This window comes from Microtus oregoni, unplaced genomic scaffold, assembly GCF_018167655.1.
Source record: "Microtus oregoni isolate MIOR12 unplaced genomic scaffold, Mior012 000048F_ref0000485, whole genome shotgun sequence".
NCBI classification, from domain to species: domain Eukaryota; kingdom Metazoa; phylum Chordata; class Mammalia; order Rodentia; family Cricetidae; genus Microtus; species Microtus oregoni.
The window spans coordinates 3,663,012-3,689,850 of record NW_024543222.1 but is presented as its reverse complement, the minus strand read 5'-3'; the positions used below and the strand labels follow the sequence as shown (position 1 = coordinate 3,689,850).

The window sequence follows — 26,839 nt, the reverse complement described above, 5'->3', positions numbered from 1 at the left end:
TCCAAGTAGAGCTAGTGTGCAAACACCATGGGTCCCAGCCTACTCAGAACGGCCCGGGCTGGTCCTTCAGACTCCCAGCCTGTCCCCTGGTTCCCAGAACCAGGTCGGGCGTCTTGCTCCAGCTATCCTCCCTGCCCTGGGTGCAATATTCTGCCCTTTCTGAGCTCCTGTATCCTTAGAACAACTCACTGGAGCTTGAGTTCTAGCTCTCTCTGACCATAAACTGGACTTGCTGTCCAGGGAACAGTCTGCTCTTCAGATGGGGGAAGGCCCCGAAGCCCAGTTGCTTGGCCAGCAGCGGGTACCTGCCTCCTGCTCACTCTGTCCTTCTTGAAGCAAGACAGCAGAGAAGTCTCCTGGCACTCAGATTCTTTTTTTCAAAACTTTTATTTCTGTCTCTGTTTAGTGAGCAGTGGTGGACCTCGGGCCCCGGGTGGGCTCCTCCATCCCCTCCCTAGGAGGTACATCCATGTGGACATTCAGACCAGATGGGCCACCCTGCAGACCTGCCATCTCTGTGGGGATGGATGCGTGGGCCACATTCGGCTGGGAGAGACGCCCCTCAGAGGAGACGGGTCTGTCTTTCTTTTGCCCTGAAGGAACTGAAAGACAGGAAGGGCTCAGCTTGCTCTGCCTGATCCCCCATGCCCACCAGGGTCCCCTCTAGCTTGCCCAAGGCCTAAGCAAATTGTGAACCACGTTAGCCAGGCTGCTGGGCTGGGCCTCACAGTGCAAGCATTCATGGGTGTTTCTGAGTAAATACTTAAGGCCCTTCCACGATCCTTGGAGGGGAGCCCTTAGTAATAACGTTCCTCTGCAGGAGGACGGCCTTTTTTCCCAGGAAGAAACGGTCTCTTTGATGACACCTCCTGTTCTTTGAGAGGCAACACTCAGACAGGACTAGAAATTTTTCTACATCACTCAGAGTATCCCACTTCTAAATGCTAAGTATTTCTAAGTAGAAAGCGCCTGAGATAAGAAAGCCAGGGACCCAGGAGAAAGTCACAGAAACACGCTGTAGTGGCCCATTCTCATTGGTTACCAGTGCCAGCCCTTGAATCCCAGCTTGGCCACTTCCTGTTCCCCCTCTCAGTGCCCCCCCGCCACACTGTTTTCCTAGTTGTTCCTGGGCTAATGTTGGCTTCTACCTTTTAGCCTAGGTGTGTGAATTAAAACCGGCTCATAAACAAAACCACCTGACTAGCCTGGCCAGTGAGAAGCCCTTAGTGACGGTGGGGTACCATGGCCGCCGTGCCCACCTTTATAGTCCCCCCCCCATCTCTGCTACAGGCTCTCATGGGCGCAGGGATGGAGGTATGGTACAGAGAGCTCGAAGGTCTTAACTGGGGTGCGGGGACGGTGAATGAGTGTCGAGATCCTTGGGTCTCCTGTAAGCCCTCACAAGACACTGTGTGTGCAGACTGCTAGCAAGCCACCCTGCCTCTTAGGGGTGCTGGTCCTGCACACATACACACCCATGACAGATGAGGAGAGAGGCTGGCTTAGTCACCTAGTGGTGTAGCCCTAGCCTCACCTTCCAGCAAGGACCACAGGCCTTGTGTGGTAGGACCCTGAGGCCCCTAGCCCCTTGGCCTTCTCTCTGGTCTAGCTTCTCAGAGCAGACCAGGGACTCTAGGGCCTTTCCAGACTAGAGGACACCTACAGGATAGGGTCAGAGTGGCGGAGGTTGGAGGGGGTGCTTGTGTCCTGGGCCCACAGCCTGGCTCTTAGAACATTTGTGTGCCTGGAGCCAGAGAGCAGCATGCATCTGTCCCTATGTCCTCTTGTGTGGAGAAGGACAGAAGCGGTGTTCACCTTACAGACCTGGCACACACCAAACATTCAGCACCTGAGTTTTCTCCATTCTCCCTCCCGTGCCCAGCCTGGGCTGGAAGAGAAGGCTGTCCGGAGGGAAGGAAAGGCCTGGGGGTAGCGTTCAGGCTTCCAGAAGGAAGCTACCTGAATTGCTGTCAGCCGGCATATGTGCACTCTGAGGCCGAGAGGGTGGCAGGCCGCTGTTGCCCTGGGAAGGCTGTCTGTGCACGTGGGGCCGGGCATGCTGGGCCTGCTGAGCCTGCTGAAGCTGCTGCATCTGCTGCATCTGCTGCAGCTGTTGTAACTGCTGGAGCTGCTGCAGCTGCTTGGACTTGTGCTTTGTCATTCCTGGGGCAGGAAAGGACAGGAGGCAGGTCAGCACTGAGAGCTGTGGGGACCCATGGTGATGAGGAGCCAGCCAGGGTGGGATCTTTTACAGACTAAATTTGTGGCTATGCCCCTTAGAAACACTCGGTTCATCTGCCTATCTACCTGCCCGTCTGTCTGTCCCTCCATGCACCCATCGCAGATTCTCAGAGGACTTGTACACATCAGCCTTTTGTTAGGACTTAGAGTTCTGGCCCAGGCTCCGGGTTCAGGAAGCAGACAACAGGGAGGGCTCAAGGCATGATGGGAAATGGGCTGTTATGAACTGGAAGTGGGCTTTCAGGAGGCTTGGTGTTGGAATCAGATAACGGCCCTTTGTTGAGTTTTGGAAAGTCAGGGCTGGACCGCATTGACAAGGGAACTGAGACGGAGGTAGGAAAGCTTCGAGGTGGGGTGTGAGTGAGGATGAAGGCCAGTGAGAAAGGATAGAGCCTCTGCTGGGCGATTGGCTGGGTCTGGCTGCTGCCTTCCACCGGGAAACAGCCACCTGGCTCTAGGGAGGAGAAAGAAAATGCCTGGGGCCCAATGGTCCAGACATGCTTGTACCAAGAGAGACAAATGTCCTTTGGAACCCAAGCAAGAACCCAGAAGGAAGTCAAGGCTATCTGGAAGCTCACCATCTTTCCCCAGGATGCCTGGCAACCTGGTATCCATTCGTCCCTTGTAGATGTGTCCATCAAGGCCCAAGATATCAACCTCATCATGCTACGGAGAGATATGTGTGCCCGTTATCATTGTAACATTCTGAGTCTCCACGAAGGCTTAGCATATAGGCACCGCCAGCAAGCAGTGCTCAGCCCCCCCCCCCCGGGAATGGAGGAGAGGGGCACCTGCCTGTAGCCCTGGCTTTGGGGAGACTAGGCAGCAGGCATCCCACCAACTTGAAGGCTAGTCTCAGAGATAAAGCTAGTACCAGCCCAGCTCAGCCAGGACCACAAAAAACAAGACCCCTGTGTGGAGTCTGGGCTGAGTGCGAGCTGGAGGGAGGGAGAGTGGCGTTCCAAGGCCTGTGGCAGAAGGCAGTAGTGTGGTGTCTGGGAGTCGGGTGGGAGGAAGGACGGATTCTACTCAGCAGAGAGCCCGGGGCTTGAACTGGGTAAGGACTGTACATCCCAGTTACTTTGGGAGGCTGAGGCAGAAGGATCCTGAGTTCAAGGCCTGCCTGAGCACCTTTGTGAGAAGACCACGTCTCAAAAATAAGAGGCCGGGGGGGGGGGGGGGCTGGAGAGATTGCTCAGCGGTTAAGAGCACTAGCTGCTCTTCCAGAGGACCTGGGTTTAATTCCCAGCACCCACTGTCTGTAACTCCCATTCCAGGGCATTCTCACACCAACATACATACACATAAAATAAAAATGAATAAATCTTTTTTAAAAGTAAACAGAAACTGGGGAGATGCTTGCCTAGCAACCCCTAGGACAGGGAGGAAGAGAAGGAAGGTAGAGGGGGCTCAGGGCAGAGGGCCAAGTGATGGGGCTTTGGATGGCTTTCCAGAAGGGGCCTAACAGGGTTATCCTACCCACGGCTCCCATCAGACCTTCATGGCAATCTGGATCTCCTCCAGCGGAGACAGGTGCTGCAGGCGGTTTCGGCGGTAAGGGTAGGTGAGGGTGTGGCTGCCCCCACAGCGCCGGGGCACCGTGGAGTAGGTATAGTCTGCCGTATCTACCCCCCTAGGATGCAGACACGGGAGTCGCTTTGAGTCACCAGGAGTGTTACCGGCGACAGGCTGGTGTATAAGCCTGAGACTGTACACACCACACACCACGCATACGCGCCACTCTGATGCACACACACTCTCACACGCGCACTCTCTCACACACACACTCACCCCACCCCCCATTCCTAGCGATGGGGTGAGGCCTTTGCTCTTAACCCCGGGGCCAAGCTTGGTCCTCAGGGACCTGGGTGTCCCCGGGACTCTGGTGCTCCTACCGTTTGTAGCATGGGTGGCTGAGGCATTGAGCGTGCATCAGCTCTCGGATCATCTGGCTGCTGGCCTTCACGGAGCCTCCGAAGTGGATCTGCACCTTCTCGATGTCCATCAGCATCTTGGAGTGCATGCTGCGCAAGCGCCCCACACTCCGCTCCATCTGGGACAGATCGCCCCGAGAGAAGCTGCCGCCCAATTTCAGGCTGTGAGACGGGGCAGAGGGAAACAGGTCACAGGGCTGGACAGAGCTCTGGAGGCTTTTCTCCTGAGCCTTGTCTTCACGCTTCCTTTGGCTCCAGGACCCTGTTCGGCAGGACCCTGTGTCAACTGGGCTAGGGACCCACACCATGGGCCCTTGTCTGAGGGCTGAGGTGTCATTGGAGGGATCAGACTGGCAGGGAAGGTTTTTCCCTAGGTTCAAAAGCCCTCTTCCCCCACAAAACAAATACTTAAAATGTAACAAAAAATTTAAATACAAAACCAACAAAGTTAATCTAGTGCCCGCCCCCATCCCAATCCTGAGCAGAGACTCTTAGCAGCCCTCCCAGGGTGCCCTCTGGAGCCATCTCAGTCAGTCCCCCTCCCACCCCACCCCTGCCCTACCCAGGATCCCACTGTCCATACTTGCGGCTCTGCTGTCGGACCTGCTCTAGCTCAAATACAGTATAAGGCCGGATAGAACGGTGCCCTGGCATGCTGGGAACTACAGGGGTCATAGAGAGGACTCTGGGCGGGACAGAAGAAGGGGAGGGCATGAGAAATCCCACCACTTGGTAGCACCAGCCACCCACTGCCATGTTCTAAAGAACATTCCTAATGGCTCAGTGTGGGCCCCTAGGAAGGACCAGGGACAGAAGGGGATCCAGGACAGGAGGTGAGATGAATGGGGACAGGGAGACACACCCCCGGTTGTGCTGTCTTCTCCCTACCACCAGATGCTGTGGGTGAGGTGTGGACACTCACTGTCCAGTCACCGATGTCTCCAGGGGACGGTCGCAGGACAGGCAGTGGAAATGAGCCAAGAGCTGCCTGTCAGGAATGGGATACAGCACAGCAGGTGAGATCCAGAGAGTTTGGCTCTCCCGTAGGATGGGCCTGCTGGCAGCTCAGTCCACGAGGTGGCAGATCCTGCTCTACTTCCTGGGCATTCACCTGGCCCTAACCATCCCTCCCAGGTACACATCCTGAATCAGCTATCCAACTCAGTGCCTTCTGTAGCATTCTGTATGCCTCTGGTGCCCCCTGGTGATCACAAGTGGGATTTTCAGGCTCTGGTTCCCAAAGGTCATCTTAGCCCTCTTCACGCCTCAGGGTAGCAAGCACAACTCAATACCAAGAACCTTGCACCTCCTACTGCCTCTCTCCACCATGATCTGAAGGATACGACCAACTTTTTGAGGGGATGGGGTTTCAAGACAGGGTTTCTCTGTGTAGTAGCCCTGGCTGTCCTGGAACTCAGGTTGCATGTAGACCAGGCTGGCCTCAAACTCGCAGAGATCCCCCTGCCTGTGCCTGTCAGTGCCGAGATTAAAGGCCGCCACGCCCTGCTTAGTTATTCAACTCTAAAATGCAGTCCCTCCGCCTGATTGACAGTCCTGGGAAGAAAAGGCCCTCTGGGGCTGCCCAGCGTGTCACCTGTAGGTTTCCCAGTCTTCCTGACCTCACCTGCGCATGGCAGCTGCCTCGTCTGCCTGGTAGAGTGGAGAGCGCTCTTTGAGCTGCTGCCGCAGCGATTTCCAGCGGTCCTCCAGCATCTGCTTCAGTGGGTCCAGCTCCAGGCGGTCCAGCTGGGAGATGGGCACCGTGTGAGTTTAAGGCAGCAGGTAGATGGGGGAAGGGATCTAGCCTTGGAGAAAGTGGGCGTGTCTGACGGCAGGACCTTGCGTGGGGAGCAGCCCAGCCCGCCCTGCGCCTCCTCCTGCCCTCACCTTGCTGTCCATCTCCGCCAGGAGCTTGTCCAGAAGTTTCTGCCAGTCCTGCTCCTGTCCGCTCATCTTGGCCACCAGTTCCTGCATCATGTGGTTCAGCTGCTCGGTGGTGGCGTCAAATTGGATCCGGCTCACTTTGGACGCCAGAGCGCTCTTGTCTGCTTTCTGCCAGAGAACAGCGCGGGGGCGTGAGTGTTCCTCCCGGAGTCTGCCCCATCCCTCCGTAACCCCACCTCCTGCGCTGGCGGGGGAGGAGACAGGAAGGCTCCCGGGGTGAGATGCTCACTACATCGATCTCCAACTCCAGGTGATCTCGGTCAGCCTTTTCCTTCTCCAGCCTCTCTAGGCCCTGGTACAGCACCTGGGGACCCACAGGACAGAGGAAAGGCAGAGTCAGCGATGCTGAGTGGCGGGGGTGGGCAGGGTGGGATAAGCCTCGGCTCCACCCCAGGTGCCCTGGGCCTGCTCACTTCAATGTCTTTCTGCTTCTGCCGATGGTCCTCAATGAGGTTGCTGGTAGTGATGTTGAGCTTCTCGCAGTCGCCCTGGACTTGCAGGATGGCGCTCTGCACGTGACCCAGCAGCTCCTCATCCTGCAGCAGCGACAGGGAGGCTCTTGGGAGGCTGCTGGGCCGCCTCGTAAGCAGTCCCCTTTTAGCCCCCATAAGCAGGAGGCTGCCTTTTAGAACTACAAGCAAAAGTCGGGTGTGGTCATGCCGGCTTGTTGTCCCAACACTCAGGAAGCGGAGTGATTGGAAGTTCTAGTACAGTCTGGGCTGCGCAGTGAGGCTTAACAGAGAAGGACAAAGCTCGGGAGGTGGCCCCACACGTAAAATCATTGTTGCTAAGCCTGGTGACCTGACTTCTCCCCCGAGGAACTACATGGTGAACAGAAAGAACTGACTCATGCAAGTCGTCCTCTGACTTCTGCAAGTATGCCGTGATATGCATGCGTGTATGCATGCGTGCGTGCATGTGTGTGTGTGTGTGTATAATAAACTCACAAATGCTAAAAAACAAAACCATCATCCAACACATATGCTCACTTCAAAGTCATTCTGGCTTCCCCAAGTGTCATTCACTGACAGTTCTGTCCCTCAACTGGATGTCGTCACCCGTCCCCCACATGTTGATGGACTGGCATCGGTGGCCTTTGGAGTCCTCAGAGAGGTGACTGAGGCTTGGATGTGCTATGTTGTCAAACAGTCCCTGAGAGGTGAGGTGTGGGCAACAATCTGGGCTCCATCTGAAAGCCTGAGTCCAAGAGCAGAAACCAGGATCTGGTGGTGACCCCCCACCCCAGCCGCAAGCTTTCCCTCCTGGGAACGTCTAGAAAGTGCTGGAAACACTGGCAAGTGAGGGGAGCCTCACCCTCGGGCCCTCTGTGGGCTCTCTCCAGGGGGCCACCTGCAGCCAGCCTGGGAAGGAGCCCAGCAGAGACTCACCTGGCTCTGCAGCTTGGCCTTCTTGGAGGGCCTCGAGGCAGCCAGGCCGCTGACCATGTCCTGCAGCTGCTCATAGCGCTGGACCAGCAGGCTGACTTGGTGGCCCACATCCAGACTGCAGGCTGGGCAGGTGGCCTCAGGGTCGATCTGGCCGGGCACCAGGGTGTTGGTGGACTTGTGCGGGGTTATGCTCAGGGACAGCAGCGTGGAGGAGGAGCTCAGCATGCTCTCAATGATGGTCCTGAGCTTGTCCAGCTGGACGCAAGGCAGACATGAAGGGGGAGGAAAGGTCGGCCAAAGTCACATCTAACCACTGCCGCGGCACATTCAGCCTCTGACCCGCTTTGACACAGGACAGTCACTGCCTCCTCAGCACCTCACAGAGGATACCGCACACACACAGCAGACAGTTGAACTCTCCCCCATCAAACAGTTTTCAAACACTTTTTTTTTTTTGCCAGTAGGCAGCATTAATGACAAAGGAAGCACTTGTGTGGGGAGATCCCTCTAGCCAGTCTGGAGGTCCAGCGTGAGGACGCAGCTTCTGTAGCTAAATTCTAAAAGGATAGTCTCCCGTGACGCAATGCTCTTTCAGCACCGGGGGTGCGGACAGCGGGCTTTTTACACACGCACTCTCTCTCACCCAGGGTGGAAACTCTTAAGGATAAGCCAATGTGAGAAGCGCAAATACAGCTAGGGATCTCTTGGGGGTCTGAAGGCACAAGCTCCTTCCAGGGAGAGCTGCTCAGCCTGGCCCTTCGCCTTGCCTTTCTTCCCAGGGTCTTAGTGTGTTACCACCAATGGTTGGTCCTGGGTGGCCAGCTCGATTCAAGAGCAACCAACCTAGGCCTGCTAAGGATGCTGCCCGGCTCCACGAAGGGACACCATCCCCTCCTGTTGGGCAGTGACACCAAACAGATGCAGCTGGAGCTTAGGGAAGATATTTGAGAGGGTGTGAGAGACACACGTGTTGCTAGGCAACAGAATGGAGGGAGGTATGCACAGCCAGGATGGACGAGAAGAAAGGTACACAATACGAGCCAGGCCCGGGAGGTCAGGGGGAGCTGCCTGCCTCAGGCTAACCGAGACTGGGGTTTGCTCCTGCAAGCCCACATGCAACGCATTGTCCTTTTGTTCTGGGGTCACACAGTCATCAGCTTCCTAAGAAAGGGTCCTGACTGAAGGCCAGCCTGGCAGACGACTGCTAGGAGAAAAAAAGGCATCCGGTTCTCTGGGTCAGTCCTCAGGAAAGTTGGCTGTCTCAGTGGAGCCTTCGAGAACAAAAAGCGAATTCCTGGGAAATGAGGACCAGGAACATTCCAGAAAGAACAGCATAAGTGTGTTAGGAGAAAGGCAGGAAGGCCAGGTAGCCAGAGCCTGGCAGTGCAGGAGGCATGGAAGGTGAAACTTTCTGGAAAGGGTGCTAGGCTACCAGGAGCCCAGGTATGGAGGGCTTGTCCGGGACCCTGGGTTCCATCCCAGCACTGCAGAGAGAAAACAAAAACAAAGCAAACAAAAACACTGCAGAGGAGGTGGGGGTTGCGTGGGGTAGCTCTGTATGTAGTCGATGTGAACTTGGGGCTGGCAGGGTCCCTTGAATCTCTGAGCCTCCTCCTGCCCTTACAGGGCAATCAGCCTGGGAGAAGGAACTTGGGAAAGGGGGAGGTTGTGGGTGTAGCGCAATGAAAACACAGTCTGGCGTGTAAGGCGCTAGGTTTGATCTCTCCAGCGCCATGTCTGCTCAAGTACACAGGATGGCACACAGGATGGCTAACGGGCACAGGAGAAGGTCTCAGTATCACGAGTTACTGGGGAAACGCAAATGCAAGCCACAGTAACACTGCACACCCGCCAGAATGCGTGTAACTCTCCTAAAGGAGGAAAGAGGGGCTGGGGAGATGGCTCAGTACCTAAGAGCACTGGCTGCTCTTGTAGAGGATTCAGGGATCCCAGCACCCACTTGAGGGCTTGCAGTGACCTTTAACTCCAGCTCCAGGAGATCTGACTACACCTCCTTCTGAACTCCACGGCAGCTGTACTCACGTGTGCGCATACCCACAACACATACACACATGTGCATAATTGAAGATGAATAGAATAAATGCGAGAGGAGAAAGAGATGCGTGTTGTGACGATGGGGAGGAACTGCAACTGGCATCCTCTGCTAGTGGGCTTTCACGTGGTGCAGCTACGTGGGAAAATAGTCTGTCAGTTCCTCGGACATCCCGGCGTCTCACCACCTGCCACCACTCTGGGCTCCATGCCTGAGAGCAAAGTGTGTGTGCAAATGGATGCTCACACTGGCGTGAGCCCTAATAGCTAATCAATAGCAGTCCGGCCGTTCACCTGAATGGAGGTGGAAGCTGCCCTTGCTGTAGAAGGGAATACACGTGTATGGGTTTTGTTGTTGTCTTTTCAAAGTTTCTCTACATAGCCCTGGGCGTCCTGGAACTCACTCAAGATTTGCCTGCCTCTGCCTCCCAAGTGCTGGGATTAAAGACACGCGCTATCACCACATGGCCAGAATGAAATTTTTTTTTTTTGGTTTTTTCAAGACAGGGTTTCTCTATGGTTTTGGAGCCTGTCCTGGAACTAGCTCTTTTAGACCAGGCTGGTCTCAAACTCACAGAGATCTGCCTGCCTCTGCCTCCCGAGTGCTGGGATTAAAGGCGTGCGCCACCACCGCCCAGCTCAGAATGAAATATTTTTGAGTCACAATAAAAGTGGGTGCTGGGAGGCAGGCTGTGATGGCCTGCGCCTTTAATCTCAGCATTCAGGAGGCAGTGGCAGGCGGATCTCTGTGAGTTCGAGACCAGCCTGGTCTACAGAGGGAGTTCCAGGACAGCCAGAGTTACATAGAGAAACCCAGTTTTAGAAAACTGGGGAAAAGGTGAATCCCCATGAGTTCGAGGCCAGCCCGGTCTACAGCTAGGATTGTTACATAGGGAAATCCTGTCTCGAAAAACCAAAAAAAAAAAAAAAAAGGAAAGAAAGAAAAAAGAAAGGAAAGAGAAAGAAAACTGGGGCCGGGTGGTGGTGGCGCACGCCTTTAATCCCAGCACTCGGGAGGCAGAGGCAGGCGGATCTCTGTGAGTTCGAGGCCAGCCTGGTCTACAAGAGCTAGTTCCAGGACAGGAACCAAAAAAAGCTACGGAGAAACCCTGTCTCGAAAATCCTCCCCCCCAAAAAAAAGAAAGAAAGAAAGAAAGAAAGAAACTGAGGGAAAAGGGGGGGCTGCAACGATGGCTCGGTGGTTAAGAGCCCTTACTGCTCTTGCAAGAGGCCCTGGGTTCTGCACCCTCATAATGGCTCAAATCATCTGTAACTTCAGTTCCAGGGGATCTGTTTCTGTACTCTGAGGGAACGGTATGCGTGTGGCACACTTACACACGCAAGAACCAGAATATAAATAAAAATCAATTTATAAAGATGAAAACTAGAATAAAGGGCAGGAGAGATGGCTCAGTGACAGAGCACGTGTGACTGTGTGCCTCGACCGGAGAGCCTGAGTTTACACCCGGCACCTGCAGCAGGGGTATGAGTCCCCTGCGCTCCAGCTCCAGGAACCCGACGCCTCTGCCCCCTGAGCAGCACTCCCTCCACACACCCATGGCACAAGCGTCACCAATAGACAAGCTTGTGCGGGAAAGAGGAGCTCTTGGGGCCTCAGTCTTAGACAAAACAACAACAACAACAACAACAAAAAAAACTGAGCAGAAGACAGCGTCTCCTCCAGGGAAAGGACACCAATACCAAATGGTAACATAGCCCTGAAAACATACATATAAGTGACATATAAACTAAGCAGGCTGTACTTTTTATTTATGTGCCCTGGTGTTTTGCCTCTAGGAAGATGCTGGCTACCCAGGAACTGGAGTTACAGCTGTGAGCTGCCATGTAGATGCTGGGAATTGAAACTCGGTCCTCTGGAAGAGCAGCCAGCGCTCTTAACCCTTGTGCAATCTCTCCAGCCCGAGATGGTTGTACTTTTTGTTTTTAATGATTTATTTATTCTTATTTTATGTGTATTGGTGTTTTGCCTGCATGTATGGCTGTGTGAGGGTGTCAGATCCCCTGGAACTGGAGGTACAGACAGTTGTGGGCTGCCATGTGGATTCTGGGAATTGAACCCAGATCCTCTGGAAGAGCAGGCAGTGCTCTTAACCTCTGAACCATCTCTTCAGACCCCTGTACTTTTTTTTTTTTAAGATTTTATTTATTTATTATGTATACAACATTCTGCCTGCATGAAGAGGGCGCCAGATCTCATTACAGATGGTTGTGAGCCACCATGTGGTTGCTGGGAATTGAACTCAGGACCTTCGGAAGAGCAGCCAGTGCTCTTAACCACTGAGCCATTTCTCCAGCCCAAGACCCCTGTACTTTTATATTTATGAACACACACATACACACACACACACATACACACACACACATACCGCACACGCATGCACACACCCGACCACCAAAAGCAATGGAAGAAAAAGAGGCCATCAATTTGAAAGAGAATAAGGGAGGGCTTATGGGAGGACTTGAAGGAAGGAATGGAAAGGAGGAGGTGATGTAATTATATTATCTCAAAAAGCAGGAAGAAAATGATCAAAAATAATAAAATACCCTTAAAAGATGTATTTTATGACAGGTGAATTACAAGAAATACACAAAAGGAAAGAGGCAATGAAGGAAACTGTCTCAGCTCCTACACTGATGCCCTTGTCCCCAGCCCATAACCCCTCCCATCCTGCAATGTTTTGGCTGGGAAGCATCCCCCAGAGGTGAGTGCGTGCGTGCGTGCGTCTGAACCGAACCCTTGTTTCCACAGCTGCTGCTCCCTTCGTGCAGACGTGCAGACGCAAACAGAATCTGCTAGCTGCCTGTTCTGGCCGCCATACTTTCCTCGTCATGGCGAACTCTACCCTTCTCTAAGCTGCTTTTGGTCATGGTATTTTACCACAGCAACAGAAAAATAACTCCAAACTGATCTCCACTGGGGGAGGACTGCTCTCTGTCTCAGACTCTGGGGGGCGGGTGCTGGGCCCTGGGGCCTTGACCACAGACCGCTCACCTGATCCTGCAGGTAGAGGGAGGCTTCAGAGACTGAATTCTCCATGGCGGCCTTGCCTCGCTCTTGGCTCTCCCTCAGCTCAGACAGCTCCTTCTCGATATCGGAGACTGTGACCCTGCAATGTCAAAGAACAGCGGCTCCTGCCACTGGCCCGGAACCCTTTGCTCAGTCGTGCAGAGGCCTGGCTGTTGGGGACACAGCAGGATGAGAACATCTGGAACCCCTGTTTAAGGGTCCCAAATGGGGTCCTGCGGTGGGGACATAGCATCTCTGGGCTCCTCCCGGTCCTGGTGCTGATGTCTGCCAGGCATCGAAAAGACTACGGTAACCTGAAGAGTTGGTACAATCCAGGCGAGAAACACGGGTCAGCACATGGGGAGGCAGAAGGCCACCTCCACCGCCTGAGCTTTAACCATGACGACAGCCAGGGTGCCAGCGGAGAGAGGGTGTCACCTGAGGATGCCCAGCTGCAAAGTCAGCTGATTGGGCTTCATTTCCTTCTCTGAAGAGCTGTCGCCATCTATCAGCCTCTGTATCTTCTCCAGCTACAAACAGAAAGCAAGGAGACGAGCTGTCAGGCGGACCCAAGTGTCTGCTGCCAAAGGCGGCCCTCGAGAGATCCAGCCCTTTGCCATCTCACGGCTGAAGCTCTGACAGTGGCCTCTCTCTCTAGATGTGACATGAGGAGCAAATGCGTGTCCAGGGCCCCCTGTATTTTAAAGGCTCTGCGTACCCATCTTTACGGCTGAGATGGGGTTGTGTTTTCTATATGACTGGGCGATAAGGATCCGCTGAGACCCCAGCGTAGGGGGAGGGACTGTGGGCATCCAGCCTAGCAGAAACCACCCAGTCTCTGATTCACCTCAGGACTCTAAGGAGGCTGACCCTCCCTTACGCACTCTGTCCTTGTCCTTCCGCACTTCCTTGGTCAAGGTCTTCAGGCTCTTCATCTGCTCCTGCAGGTCCTGAGGTATGATCTTTTTGACTGTGGGATACGGTGGGATATGGAGACTGCCATCAGGGTGTGGTTCCCATTGGTCTCCCTGCCTGTTTCCAGTCCCTTCCCTTGGTGAGGAACTGACCCCAGAGGTCAAGCGGGAAAATGACTTGGTCCTGCTTCTCTGGTGACTGAGCAAGGAGGCAGGGGAAGCGGGGAGGACCAGTATGTGCCCAGAGTCTCACCCGCTGCCCCCGACATTCTCATCTACCACTGTGTGAGTGAGCAAACATTAAGCTTCGTTCTAGAACTCTCTCGCTTGCCACTCACCTCCAGGCTCTGGCCTCCAGTGAGGCACATGTCCAGCCCCTCCCCTCCCCCACCTGGCCTTCGTTTCACACCTCCCTATCTGTTCCTCAGGCCTCCCCACAGGCTGTGGGTGTGAGAGGAGTCACATCTGGGCAGGAGCAGGCTCTGCTTGTGGGGGTGGGGATGGGGTGACACCCAGGAGGAAGGCCAAGGCTGCTTTCCCTCCACAGGAGGTGACACTCACCCATCCTGGAGAGGAGGTACTGGACTTTCTCAAAGTCTGACTGGCCAGAGAGGTCCTCATCCAAATCCTTCATGTGCTCTTTCAGTTCTGTATAAAGGCTAACAATCTCGCCCATCAGGCGGAATGTTTCCACTGCCATGGGGAAACTTGGGGCCAATTTCTCCAGTGACTCCTTCCGCTCGCTGTGGACCTCACTGCCTGAGGAGAGTTGCTGGGGGTAGTTCAAGGACACGCGAGTGCTGGAGCCAGTGGTGTCTTGGTCTGTGGTCGCCAATTCAAATTGAACAAAGGCATGTTTCCTGCTCAGATCCCAAGAGGCCTGGCCAGACGCATCAACCGTGTGTCCTCGGCCAGGGTAACCCAGGACAGCCTGTGTTTGGTCATACTGGATTCTCGGGCCTTGATGATCTGGGCCCTGACGGTCCGTGATAGGAAATATATTTTGCCTGGCTTGTTCAGGAGTTAGATATAGATCTGGTTGAAAGCCACGGAGCTCTATGCTTGGTACTACGAAGCCTGGTTGACTTGAAACGGGTTGTCTCAAACCACGTGGATGAGGAGCACCAGGGGGGTATGCACCAAGTGGAGCCAAGCTAGGCATGTGAGCACCAGGCTGAACCAAACCAAGAGGGCCTGCCCCAGGTTGAACCAAGACACGAGGGCCCACACCAGGCTGAACAAAACCAAGAGGGCCTGCACCAGGTTGAACCAAGCCACGAGGGCCCACACCAGACTGAACCAAACCAAGAGGGCCCGCACCAGGCTGAACCAAGCCACGAGGGCCCACACCAGACTGAACCAAACCAAGAGGGCCCACACCAGGCTGAACAAAACCAAGAGGGCCCACACCAGGCTGAACAAAACCAAGAGGGCCTGCACCAGGCTGAACTATTCCTGGTTGCATCATACCAAGCCCAGCTGCCCTGGGCTGCAACAAACCAGGCTGATCTACCCTGGGCTGTTGTGAGCCAGGCTGCACCAGGCCATGCTGAACTGCTCCAGGCTGCCGAATTGCACCAGGTTGCACAAAACCATACTGATTCATACCAGGTTGTGCCAAACCCTGTTGACCCATTCTAGGTTGGGATAAGCTGCTCTCCTCTGCACCAGGTGGTACTGAACCACTGCGATCTATTCCAGGTCGCATCCAATCGAGTTGATCTATGACAGGTCGCATCAAACCACGCTGATCTTCACCACGTTGTGCTACACTTGGCTGAACCAAACCATATTGACCTATACCAGGTTGGACCAAGCCAGGTGAATATGTATCAGGCTGCATCCAACCACCAGGGAATGTCCCAGGTTGCACCAGGCCACGCCGAACTGCGCCTGGTTGTGCCATCCCGAGTCGATCTACACCAGGCTGCGCATAACTCCAGTCTGCACCAGGCTGCACAAAAGGTTGTACCAAACTATCCTGAATTATACCAGGTTGCATCAACCCAGGGGCATAAGCACCTGGTTGTACCAATCCCTGCTGACCCATTCCAAGTTGTGCCAAACCATGCTGTTCTACACTAGGTTGTACCAAACCAAGCGGAAATGAACCAGCCTGTACCCACCTAGGCTGATCTGTGCTCGGTTGAACCCAAACAGGCTGACCTGTGCCAGGTTGCACTAAACCTTGTCCTACGCCAAGTTGTGTCAAATCAGGTGGATATACACCAGGCTGAATCAAGCTAGGCTGGCCTGTATCAGGAGGTACCAGCTGTTGGTCTGTGCTGGGCTGTACCAAACCATCCCAATCAGCACTAGGTTGTACCAAATCACGTTGCTCTGCCCCTGGCTGCACTGAACTCGGCCTAGCCTGTCCAGGATGTGCTGAACCTTGCCAACTTGCCTCAGGCTGCACTGGGCTCCGATGTTCTGCCCCAACAGGCGCTGAACTTCGCCTCTCTGCCTCAGCCCGCACAGAACTCCGCTGATCCGACCCAACAGGTGCTGAACTACGTCTATCTGTTCCAGTCTTCATCAAAACACGCGGGTCTACACCGGGCTGCACCAAGCCACGCTGATCTACACCGGGCTGCACCAAGCCACGCTGATCTACACCGGGCTGCACCAAGCCACGCTGGTCGACACCGGGCTGCACCAAGCCTCGCTGATCTACACCGGGCTGCACCAAGCCACGCTGATCTACACCGGGCTGCACCAAGCCACGCTGGTCGACACCGGGCTGCACCAAGCCTCGCTGATCTACACCGGGCTGCACCAAGCCACGCTGATCTACACCGGGCTGCACCAAGCCACGCTGGTCGACACCGGGCTGCACCAAGCCTCGCTGGTCTACACCGGGCTGCACCAAGCCTCGCTGATCTACACCGGGCTGCACCAAGCCACGCTGATCTACACCGGGCTGCACCAAGCCACGCTGATCTACACCGGGCTGCACAACGCCACGCTGATCTACTCCGGGCTGCACCAAGCCACGCTGGTCAACACCGGGCTGCACCAAGCCATGCTGATCTACACCGGGCTGCACCAAGCCTCGCTGGTCTACACCGGGCTGCACCAAGCCTCGCTGATCTACACCGGGCTGCACCAAGCCTCGCTGGTCTACACCGGGCTGCACCAAGCCTCGCTGGTCTACACCGGGCTGCACCAAGCCATGCTGATCGACACCGGGCTGCACCAAGCCTCGCTGGTCGACACCGGGCTGCACCAAGCCACGCTGATCTGCTCCAGGTTGCACCAAGCCTCGCTGGTCTACACCGGGCTGCACCAAGCCTCGCTGGTCTACACCGGGCTGCACCAAGCCACGCTGATCTACACCGGGCTGCACCAAGCCTCGCTGGTCTACACCGGGCTGCACCAAGCCACGCTGGTCTACACCGGGCTGCACCAAGCCACGCTGGTCTACACCGGGCTGCACCAAGCCTCGCTGGTCTACACCGGGCTGCACCAAGCCTCGCTGGTCTACACCGGGCTGCACCAAGCCACGCTGATCTGCTCCAGGTTGTGCGAAGCCTGGTGCTGCTAAGCTGGGCTGTCCAAAGCCTTGTCGATCTGTACTAACTTGCATCAAACTAGGTGACATCAAGCCATATTGATCTGGAAGAGATGGAGGGAATGCACGCTGATCTATGCCAGGTATTACCAATCCCTGCTGATCCACACCAGGGGTGATTAGTCCTTGCTGATTTGTGCTTAACATTACAAATCCATGCTGATTTATGCCAACTGGTATCAACCCTTGTCTACTCGTGTCCCATGGTCCCACACCACTGTCATACGTGACAGCCTGTTCCATGCCATGTTGGTCTGTTCTAGGAAGGATCACGGCTTGTTGATACATGCTGAGTGGAACTGCAGCAAGCTGAGTTGTACTAGCTTTTTCCAGTCTTTGTTGACCCCTGTCAGGTACCGACCGTGGCAGTACACCACTCTCATCCATAGCGAGAGGCATCAATCCCTGGTCATCCATCTCTGGTGGTAATACACCCAGCTGAGGTAGAGTGAGGGGTATCACAGCTGAAGGATAAGGGCCAGGATAGAGCCCTGGAGGTTGATCCATGCCAAATGGTGCGATCCTACGCTCCTCTGGACTTGGTAAGACTTGGTCCTGACTAGCGGGTGCCCCAACATGCTGGTCTGTGACTGGAGGTACGACTTTTGGGGTTGGGCCAGGCTGTTGTTTGTCTCTTCTTTTGCCTGTGGGAGCCGCAGACTCTCTCATCCTCTGCCGATCTGCTTCTGATGTGACCTGGGATGGCTCCCGGGCCCGTGAGGGCAGATCTCTGGCTCCGCTCTGGTCTCTGCCAATGATCCTCTCAGGGGGGCGCTCCACACCGCTGGCTAACATCTGTTCTGGGCCACCGGCGGAACCCAGAGCCTGGCCATCAGCGGGGATCTTGGGAAACAGTCCACTTGGAAGGTCGCTTGATATTGGCAATGTCATTTTACGCTTGCCAAGCGTTGCCGACGATGAATCTGAGCTCTGGGGAAAGAGGAGGAGGGAGAGTGGTTACAATCGCTAAGAAATTGGAAAAGCTGAAAGCAAGGCCATCATGGGTATTGGCTAGGATGACTTAAGGCCCTTGCAGAAACGCAGCCCTGTGCGAGTGTGTGTGAGTGTGTGTGTGTGTATGTGAGTGTGTGTAAGTGTGTGTGTGAGTGTGTGTGTGTGAGTGTGAGTGTGTGTGTGAGTGTGAGTGTGTGAGTGTGTGAGTCTGTGTGTGAGTGTGTGTGTGAGTGTGTGTGTGAGTGTGTGTGTGTGTGTGTGTGTGTGTGTGAGTCTGTGTGTGAGAGAGTACGAGTGTGTGATGCCGGGCATTAAACCTGGGCCGTGGAAGTATTAGGCGGGTCCTCCACCACTGAGCCGTATTCTGAGTCCTTCGTTTTTTACTCTTTATTTTGAGGCAGGGGCTCCATAAATTATCTAGGCTGGCCTTGAATTTCTCATCCTCCTGCCTCCACCTCTGGAGTGCTGAAATTACAGCCGTGCTCCGCCATGCGCAGTTTGTCAGTGGTGCGAGGACTGACCCCAGCGTTCTGTGTATGCTCAGCAAGTAACACCAACCAAGCTACAGCCCCAGCCCCTGGCTTGGCTTTTTAAGACAACCCCCAGGTTGGCCTTGAATTTACAACTTTCCTTCCTCAATCTCCCTGCCTCTTACAAAGACCTTTGTGGTAAAAAACGTCTTATCTGCAGGATCCAGGGGATTCTCCTTAAGATCCTTAACCTCATCAGACCTACGAAGTCTCTTGTCATTGAGAGGGAATAATGGTGGTTTTTAGGAACGACGTTCTTGGGGGCTATTTAGCTTAGCACAGAGACTACGAAATCCTAGAAAAGTGACCACAGCAATGACAGAAGTTGTGGGAAACAGAGTCCTAGACAAGGTGATGCTGTTTTTGTCAAGGGTGTCAGATGAAGCCCACACCTGTCTGAGGATGCTTCATGTATGGGCAGAGCAGCAGCCTAAGGAAAATGAAACTTGAGCTGGGACAGTGGTGGCGCACGCCTTTAATCCCAGCACTCGGAAGGCAGAGGCAGGCGGATCTCTGTGAGTTCGAGGCTAGCCTGGACTACAGGAGCTAGTTCCAGGACAGGCTCCAAAGCTACAGAGAAACCCTGTCTTGAAAAACAACAAACAAACAAACGAAAAGAGAAAAAAAAATTGGTTACTTGGTTACTTGCTTCAGAATATATTCCAAAAACCACAAACAAACAAATGAAAAGAAAAGAAAAAAGAAAAAGAAAAACTTGGTTACTTGCTTCAGAATATATACCTGGGGGAAGTGGGCTGGGAGATGGGCCAGTGGATAAAGACATCGGCCACCAACCCCTGGGACCCATGCTGTGAAAGGAGGAACCCGCCTCTTTCAGGTTGTTCTCTGATCTCCATTCAGGCATCGTGGAATGCACACAGCCGTACACACAGAATAAATTGAAGTGTAATGAAAGTATATAATATATATTGCAAGATTTTGAAACAGTTAATTGAGAATAGCTCCTGATTAGTAGAGACAGCCTCCAATCTGGGCAGACCGACACCTGCTCACAGGCTTGCCTTCGTCTTCCTCCAGTTTTAACTTCAAAGTTTTGGGGAGATTTGGAATTTGGATGCCTCAAGATTATGAGGAGGGCCAGGAGTGGTGGTGCATTAATCTCAGCACTCGAGAGGCAGAGGTAAGCAGGTCTCTGAGCTCAAGGCCAGCCTGATCCACAGAGTGAGTTCTAGGACAGCCAGAGATATACAGAGAAATCCATCTTAAAAACTCAAAACCAGCCGGGCGGTGGTGGCGCACGCCTTTAATCCCAGCACTCGGGAGGCAGAGGCAGGCAGATCTCTGTGAGTTCGAGACCAGCCTGGTCTACAAGAGCTAGTTCCAGGACAGGCTCCAAAACCACAGAGAAACCCTGACTCGAAAAACCAAAAAAAAACAAAACAAAACAAAAAAAAAACCTCAAAACCAAACAAACAAAGAATACCAAAATATGAGTAGAAACAAGATTTCTTGTGTGTGAATGTGTGTGCACATATCTTATGTGTGAATGTGTGTGTGCATCTTTTTGTGTGTGAATGTGTGCATCTTTTTGTGTGTGAATGTGTGCACCTTTCTTGTGTGTGAATGTGTGCACACATTTCTTGTGTATGAATGTATGCAAATTTCTTGTGTGTGAATGTGTGTGTGCACACTTCCTGTGTGTGAATGTGTGTGTGCACATTTCCTGTGTGTGAATGTGTGTGTGCACATTTCCTGTGTGTGAATGTGTGTGCCCACATTTCTTGTGTGTGAATGTGTGTGCACACTTCCTGTGTGTGAATGTGTGTGTGCACACTTCCTGTGTGTGAATGTGTGTGCCCACATTTCTTGTGTGTGAATGTGTGTGCACATTTCCTGTGTGTGAATGTGTGTGTGCACATTTCCTGTGTGTGAATGTGTGTGTCCACATTTCTTGTGTGTGAATGTGTGTGTGCATATTTTTGTGTATGATTTTGTGCTCACCTTTCTTGTGTGTGAATGTATGTGCGTGCACATTTCTTGTGTGTGAATGTGTGCACGCATTTCTTATGTGTGTATGCACTTTTTCTGTGTGAATGTGTGTGTGCACCTTTCTTGTGTGTGATGCGTGTGTGCGCAAATTTCTTCTGTGTGAATGTGTGTGTGTACATTTGTGGAAGCCAGAGATGGTCACTGTATGTCTTCCTCAATACCTTTTCTTACTCTTTTTGAGGCAGGGTCTCTCATGAAACAGCTCACCAAATTCAGCATGGCTCACTGCCTAGCGTGCCCCAAGGATTCTCTTCTCTTGTATCTCCCTCCTCAGAACTTGGATTACAGGCACACACCTCTGTGCCTGGCTTTACAGGGTTGGGGACTAAGCTCAGTCTTCATACTGCATTTGCTCACTGACTGACTCTTCCCATCCTACCCTGGATTTTTCTCTTCTTCCTGGCTCTCAACAGGGACCTGAAAAGTAAGACTTTTGTCTTTTTTGAAGATTTTTTTTTTTTTTTTGGTTTTTCGAGACAGGGTTTCTCTGTAGCTTTAAGACATTTGTCTTTTGCTTTACCTTTAGACCTTTAGCCTGCGAGGCACCAAAGCTCGGTGTTTCATAGGCTTTGTTTGTTTTGTTTTTGTTAGACAGGGTTTCTCTCTGTATTCCTGGCTGTTCTGGAACTCACTCTGTAGGCCAGGCTGGCCTCGAACTCACAGAGATCCTCCTGTTTCTATTTCTCGAGTGCTGGGATTAAAGGCATATGCCACTACCACCCAATTTGGCTTTTGTTGTTGATGATTTTTTTTTTTTTTTTTTTTTTTTTAGTTTTTCGAGACAGGGTTTCTCTGTGGCTTTGGAGCCTGTCCTGGAACTAGCTCTGTAGACCAGGCTGGTCTTGAACTCACAGAGATCTGCCTGCCTCTATGATTTTTGTTTTTTGAGAGAGCGTTTATCTGTGTAGCTTTGGAGCCTGTCCTGGAACTCGCTCTGTAGTCCAGGCTGGCCTCGAACTCACAGAGATCAAGCTGGCTCTGTCTCCCAGGTGCTGGGATTAAAGGCAAGCACCACTACTGCCTGGCTCTTAGCCTTTATTTTTTATTAAGATTTTTATGATTTAGTTATTTTAAGACAGGGTCTCATTATGTAGTCGTGGCTGACCTGGAACTCTTCATGTGGCCTAGCGAATCCTGTCTACAAAGGTCATGTGAAAATAACTAGGCTTGCCAAGCGTGTGGCGATCACGTGTACCAGCTCAGGATGGACAGACACATACATTATCGGGGGCCTCTTGCTAGGTCACTAGCTCCGGTTCTGATCAGCCTGGTCCTAAGGGTCAAGGAATGAATGTTTTTTAGGATGGGCTATAAAAGAAGTCTGAAAAGCTAGAGAAGCAAAGGAGAAGGGGCAGCATCCTCTACACAGTGCATTGGCCGAGCTCGACAATGTGGGCACTGGCATACAGTCTAGGTGCGAGGAGGCTTAATCTTTCTCCACGCTGCTGTTTGGACTCTAAGCTGGGGCAACATACAATCGCAATAGGGAGACAGAGCATGAAGGTGTGCTTCCCAAACCCAGGAATTTATCCAGTTCACTCAGGTCAATGTCATCCTGGGAAAATTATTTTAGATCTCTGCAACATAGAATGTACAGAATAAATCATGAAGATGCAAATACCAGAATATGGAGCGGTGGTAACTATAAGACGTGTTCTCTGGAACCCCGCCCAAGGCCACTGCCCAGGACCCCTGTGGGTTTACCCCTCTTGAAGCCTTCCAGCCATCAGCGATTGCTTGTTCCAGCTCCTCCCAGGTGACCATGGTGAGTTCTTCAGTACCCGGAGCAAGATTCAGCCTCCGATTCAATTGATCCTGTCAGGAACAGATCGAGACACGGACACAAACATGAGTACACATAACACATTCATCCTGCAGATCTGACCCACAGGCTTGAGTGGGTGCTACCACCAGTCCCAGCCTCAGAAAGATTCACTGGCTTTCAGCCACCAGCCAGAAGGGCAGAACTGGCCAGTTGGTTTGTCTCCCATGGACTCTGAATAGAGCCCTGAGCAGAGATAGCAAGGACTCTCTTCTCCCCACTATCTGGACGTGGTGTCTCTTAGGGGCAGAGTGCCTGAACCTCATCCTGAAAGGAAATAGATACTGGCGTGGGGGAGGGGAGTTGGGACCATCTCTAGAGAGAAACCAGACTGAAGAAAAACCCTCTGAGTAGGGCCCTTTCCCCAGGGCTTGTCCATATTACCAGGTATTCTTCTCGGTCTTTGACTATCTTCTCGAGTTCACTGACACGCTGAAGGAGTTCCTGGAAGCAGAGTTTGGGAATGGGCCATCACTCAGCCTGCCTGTCTGCACCACATGCACATGTACACACATGCACACACTCACACATGCACACACACATGCACACACATATGCACACACTCACACATGCACATACACACATGCATACACACATGCACACACTCACACATGCACATACACATGCACACACTCACATGCACACACTCACATGCACACACTCACACATGCACACAAACACATGCACACACTCACACATGCACATACACACATGCACACACACATGCACACACTCACACATGCACATACACACATGTACACACATGCACACACTCACACATGCACACACACATGCACACACTCACATGCACACACTCACATGCACACACTCACACATGCACACACTCACACATGCACACACTCACACATGCACACACTCACACATGCACACACACATGCACACATACTTGCACACACTCACACATGCACACACTCACACATACATACACATGCACACACTCACACATGCACAGACACATGCACACTCACACATGCACACACTCACACATGCACACTCACACATGCACACACTCACACATGCACACTCACACATGCACACACACATGCACACACTCACACATGCACACACTCACACATGCACACACTCACACATGCACACACTCACACATGCACACACTCACACATGCACACACTCACACATGCACACTCACACATGCGCACACTCACACATGCACACACTCACACATGCACATACACATGCACACACTCACACATGCACACTCACACATGCACACTCACATGCACACACACATGCACACTCACACATGCACACACTCACACATGCACACTCACACATGCACACTCACACATGCACACACACATGCACACACACATGCACACACTCACACATGCACACACTCACACATGCACAGTGCCTTGGAGCAAAGCAGAGAAGGAAATGAGGTGTGTGTGGCTCTCAGTGAAGGGCCGAGTTTCTACCTAGTTTTATCTGGGAGGTAAAGCCAGGTTCCCAGTTCTTTTCCTTGTCAGTGGGAAGGAGGGAAGTGGGTTACAGAGGCAGCAGTAGCAATAGTGCCCAGTGTGCCCAGTCCATGTTCATGTGGGGCTGAGACTGCTAGCCCTTGCTTTACCTCACACTGCCCACTGCCAAAGCTTCTAGCCCTACAGCACAGGGCCTACCTTGACTCTCCAGAATCAAATACCAGGTCCCTCAGCATCCTGCCAGTCTGAGCCGGGGCAGGAGAAAAGCTCTCAAGGGTCCCAGCAAGTGACCAACACTTCAGTTGTACGACTTGTGCTGACCGCCAGGATCTAAGACTAGATTTTGAACAGACCTTCCAAACTCAAAAGTCTAGAAAAGGCCAGGCATGGTGCTGCGTGCCTATTATCCCAGTCCTTGGGAGGTGGCTAAAAGGATCCGGAGATCAAAGCCAGCCTTGGCTACACAGTTAAATTCAAGGCCAGTTGGACTACAAGGAGACCTTGTTTCAGAAAAATAGTGGGAACTGGGTGGTGGTGCATGTCTTTAATCCTAGCACTCAGGAAGCAGAGGCAGGCAGATCTCTGTGAGTTCGAGGCCAACATGGTCTACAGAGTGAGTTACCAGGACAGGCACCAAAGCTATACAGAGAAACCCTGACTCAAAAAAATCAAAACAAAACAAATAGTCAGGCAGTGGTGGTATATGCCTTTAATCCTAGCAGGTGGGTCTCTGAGTTCAGGTCAACCAAAAAAATTCCATATTGATGAAGGCTGCTGCCCTACAGACTGGTCCAACTAAAACTGGCTACAACCGCGTCTGTATTTATCTGTATGTAACAACTCTGCTGCTTTGTTCCGCTGTACAAGATAAAGACACTTCGGGATGATGGTTTCTTTTTCTGAGAGCCTGTACTACTCAATCTCAACTTTCTCCCTCCAATCCAACCCCCAACTCCCACCCCCTTGTGTGTGTGTGTATGTGTGTGTGTGTGTGCGTTCCTCGTTCCTTTGCTGCCTATGCTTTAACCTCTGAACCAAGTCTCTAGCTCCTCTTGGTAGGTTATTTATTTATTTATTTATTTATTATTTTGTTTTTTTGGAGGCACGGTTTCTCTGTGTGGCCTGTGTAGCTTTGGAGCCTGTCCTGGAGTTCAGTCTGCTTCCAGAGTGCTGGAATTAAAGGCGTGCAGCACCACTGTCTCCCTCTTGATATGTTTTTAATGACTCTAGGAAACAGGGGATGGGCTGCAGAGATGGTGCAAGTAAGAGCACTGGCTGCTCTTGTAGAGGACCAAGGTCAAGATCTGTAATTCCAGTTCCAGGGATTTGACGCCCTCTTCTGGACTCCCCAGGCACCGCATGCATTGTGGGTGCACGCACCTGCAAGCGAAACACTCATACACAAAAAATAAAATTAAAGCCGGGCGGTGGTGGCACATGCCTTTAATCCCAGCACTCGGGAGGCAGAGGCAGGCGGATCTCTGTGAGTTCCTGGCCAGCCTGGTCTGCAAGAGCTAGTTCCAGGAAAGCCAGGGCAACACCATGAAATCCTGTCTCGAAAAGAAAAAAAAAAATCACAAACATACAACAACAAAAAAAGAAAGAGAGAATGAAAGAAAAAAAGAAAGAAAAAAAAGGAAGGAGAGTTGTGTCAAAGAATCACTCTGCTTGTGGGGTGTGGCCCCTGGGATGTCCTCACCTGGACGGTCAGCTCAGGTGACTCCTGCATCGTCTGGTGGGCTTCTTTCAGAACCTTCATGTCTTCTATGAGGTCTTGGAGCACACTCGAGAACTGCGAGAGAGTAGGAGCCATGTGAAGCCGGGACTAGCACCTCTATCAGCTTAGAGTAGCCAGAAGGCACAGAGGCTCCGCAGGGTCAGTCTACCTACCTTAGCTGGGCTGGTATCTTCCTTTGGTTCTGTCCCAGGGGGCATCCCCACTGTGGACTCAGACTTGTCCACCATCTCCGTGGATTCGAAGGTATTTGTGGGCTTTGTCAGAGATGTCTTTGGGGATATATGTGGGGATATATAATGTGGGGCCAGCAGAGCCATCTCCTCTTCCGTCTTGGGGAACTCCTGGAAGAGGTCAGTGCCTGTGGAGATGTGTTCCACGTGCGTGGCAATGCCCTGTACTTTGTTGTCCATATTCTTAAGCTGCTTGCTGAGGTCCAGGACCTGGCTGCCCAGGTCCTTCACCTGGATCTCCAGGGTCTGCTGAGATGACTGTTTGGTCACACTCCGGCGCTTCTCTTTGCTGCTTGACACTTGTGTGGTGCTGATGGCATCTCGGATCAACTCAGCTGAGTGGCCAGGCTCAGTTGCCGACGGGTTGTGGAAGTCAATCACTACCTGTTGGAGGTTGAGGCTCTTGAGTATGGCCACTATCAGGGTATGCAGGGCCGTGAAGTTCACCGCTCCCACCTCTGGAGTGCCGATCGCCAGGTCGGCCAGCTCCTGGAGGGTGACCCTGTTGGCCGCTAATGGCGACATTGTGTGCTGTTGGGATCCGCGGGGAGCCCCAGGGAAGAAGGGCGAGCACGGCTCGGCTCGCTCCTTGCAGAACTAAGGGGCCACCAGGGCTCTCAGCAGGTGACCCTACTTGTGGCTTTGTGGCCTCCAAACTGGAGCCCTAGGCTCCTCTCCTCCGTTCCGGCCAGTGGACGTTTGGAACGAGGGCGCACGGTTTGCAGCCCCCCCGCGTTGCTGAGGCGCGGGACTGCAGAGATTCTAACTAAGAACGTGCGCTGGGGCCAGCCCTCACTGCGACCAGACTCAAAAACTACGGTGGAGGCTTAGACCACACCCCAAGGTGCCTCCAGTTTTTCAGTAATGCTCCCAATGAAGGGGTAATGGGCCTGGGCCAAGAGCATCAAGTCTGTTTGGAAGGAGAGGCTGCACTGTCTTTCTGTGGGTCCACCAGACTCCAGGCTCTCAACAGAGAAAGCCAGATAGATCCTGATGGCTCTTGTAGGGCACCAGACACAC

The 26,839-nt window shown here is 52.9% G+C and overlaps 1 protein-coding gene across 1 annotated transcript; it reads right to left on the bottom strand.

Annotated features, from left to right (window-relative positions):
- Positions 1-402: 402 nt before the first annotated feature.
- Positions 403-26,344, bottom strand: Qrich2 (glutamine rich 2). Its single transcript, XM_041635592.1, has 22 exons — positions 25,742-26,344; positions 25,551-25,643; positions 22,773-22,859; positions 22,271-22,381; positions 16,044-18,002; positions 15,474-15,749; positions 14,063-14,273; positions 13,472-13,557; positions 13,026-13,117; positions 12,573-12,687; positions 7,508-7,762; positions 6,533-6,655; positions 6,349-6,423; positions 6,063-6,227; positions 5,800-5,921; positions 5,098-5,163; positions 4,759-4,860; positions 4,137-4,337; positions 3,739-3,874; positions 2,820-2,907; positions 1,960-2,163; positions 403-602 (listed from the first exon to the last, which is right to left on the bottom strand). Exons 1-22 carry the CDS (start codon positions 26,342-26,344, stop codon positions 403-405), a joined length of 5,370 nt encoding a protein of 1,789 aa, XP_041491526.1.
- Between the last annotated feature and the right edge of the window lie 495 nt (positions 26,345-26,839).

What these genes read in the sequence shown, in the direction of transcription:
- Qrich2 (XM_041635592.1), bottom strand. Translation starts at nt 26,344, where the DNA reads ATGTCGCCATTAGCGGCCAACAGGGTCACCCTCCAGGAGCTGGCCGAC. An exon ending in GTACCTCCTCTCCAGGATGG is followed by an intron (nt 13,558 to 14,062) that starts GTGAGTGTCACC and finishes CGTATCCCACAG; the next exon opens with TCAAAAAGATCATACCTCAG. An exon ending in GAGGCAGCTGCCATGCGCAG is followed by an intron (nt 5,164 to 5,799) that starts GTGAGGTCAGGA and finishes CATTCCTGACAG; the next exon opens with GCAGCTCTTGGCTCATTTCC.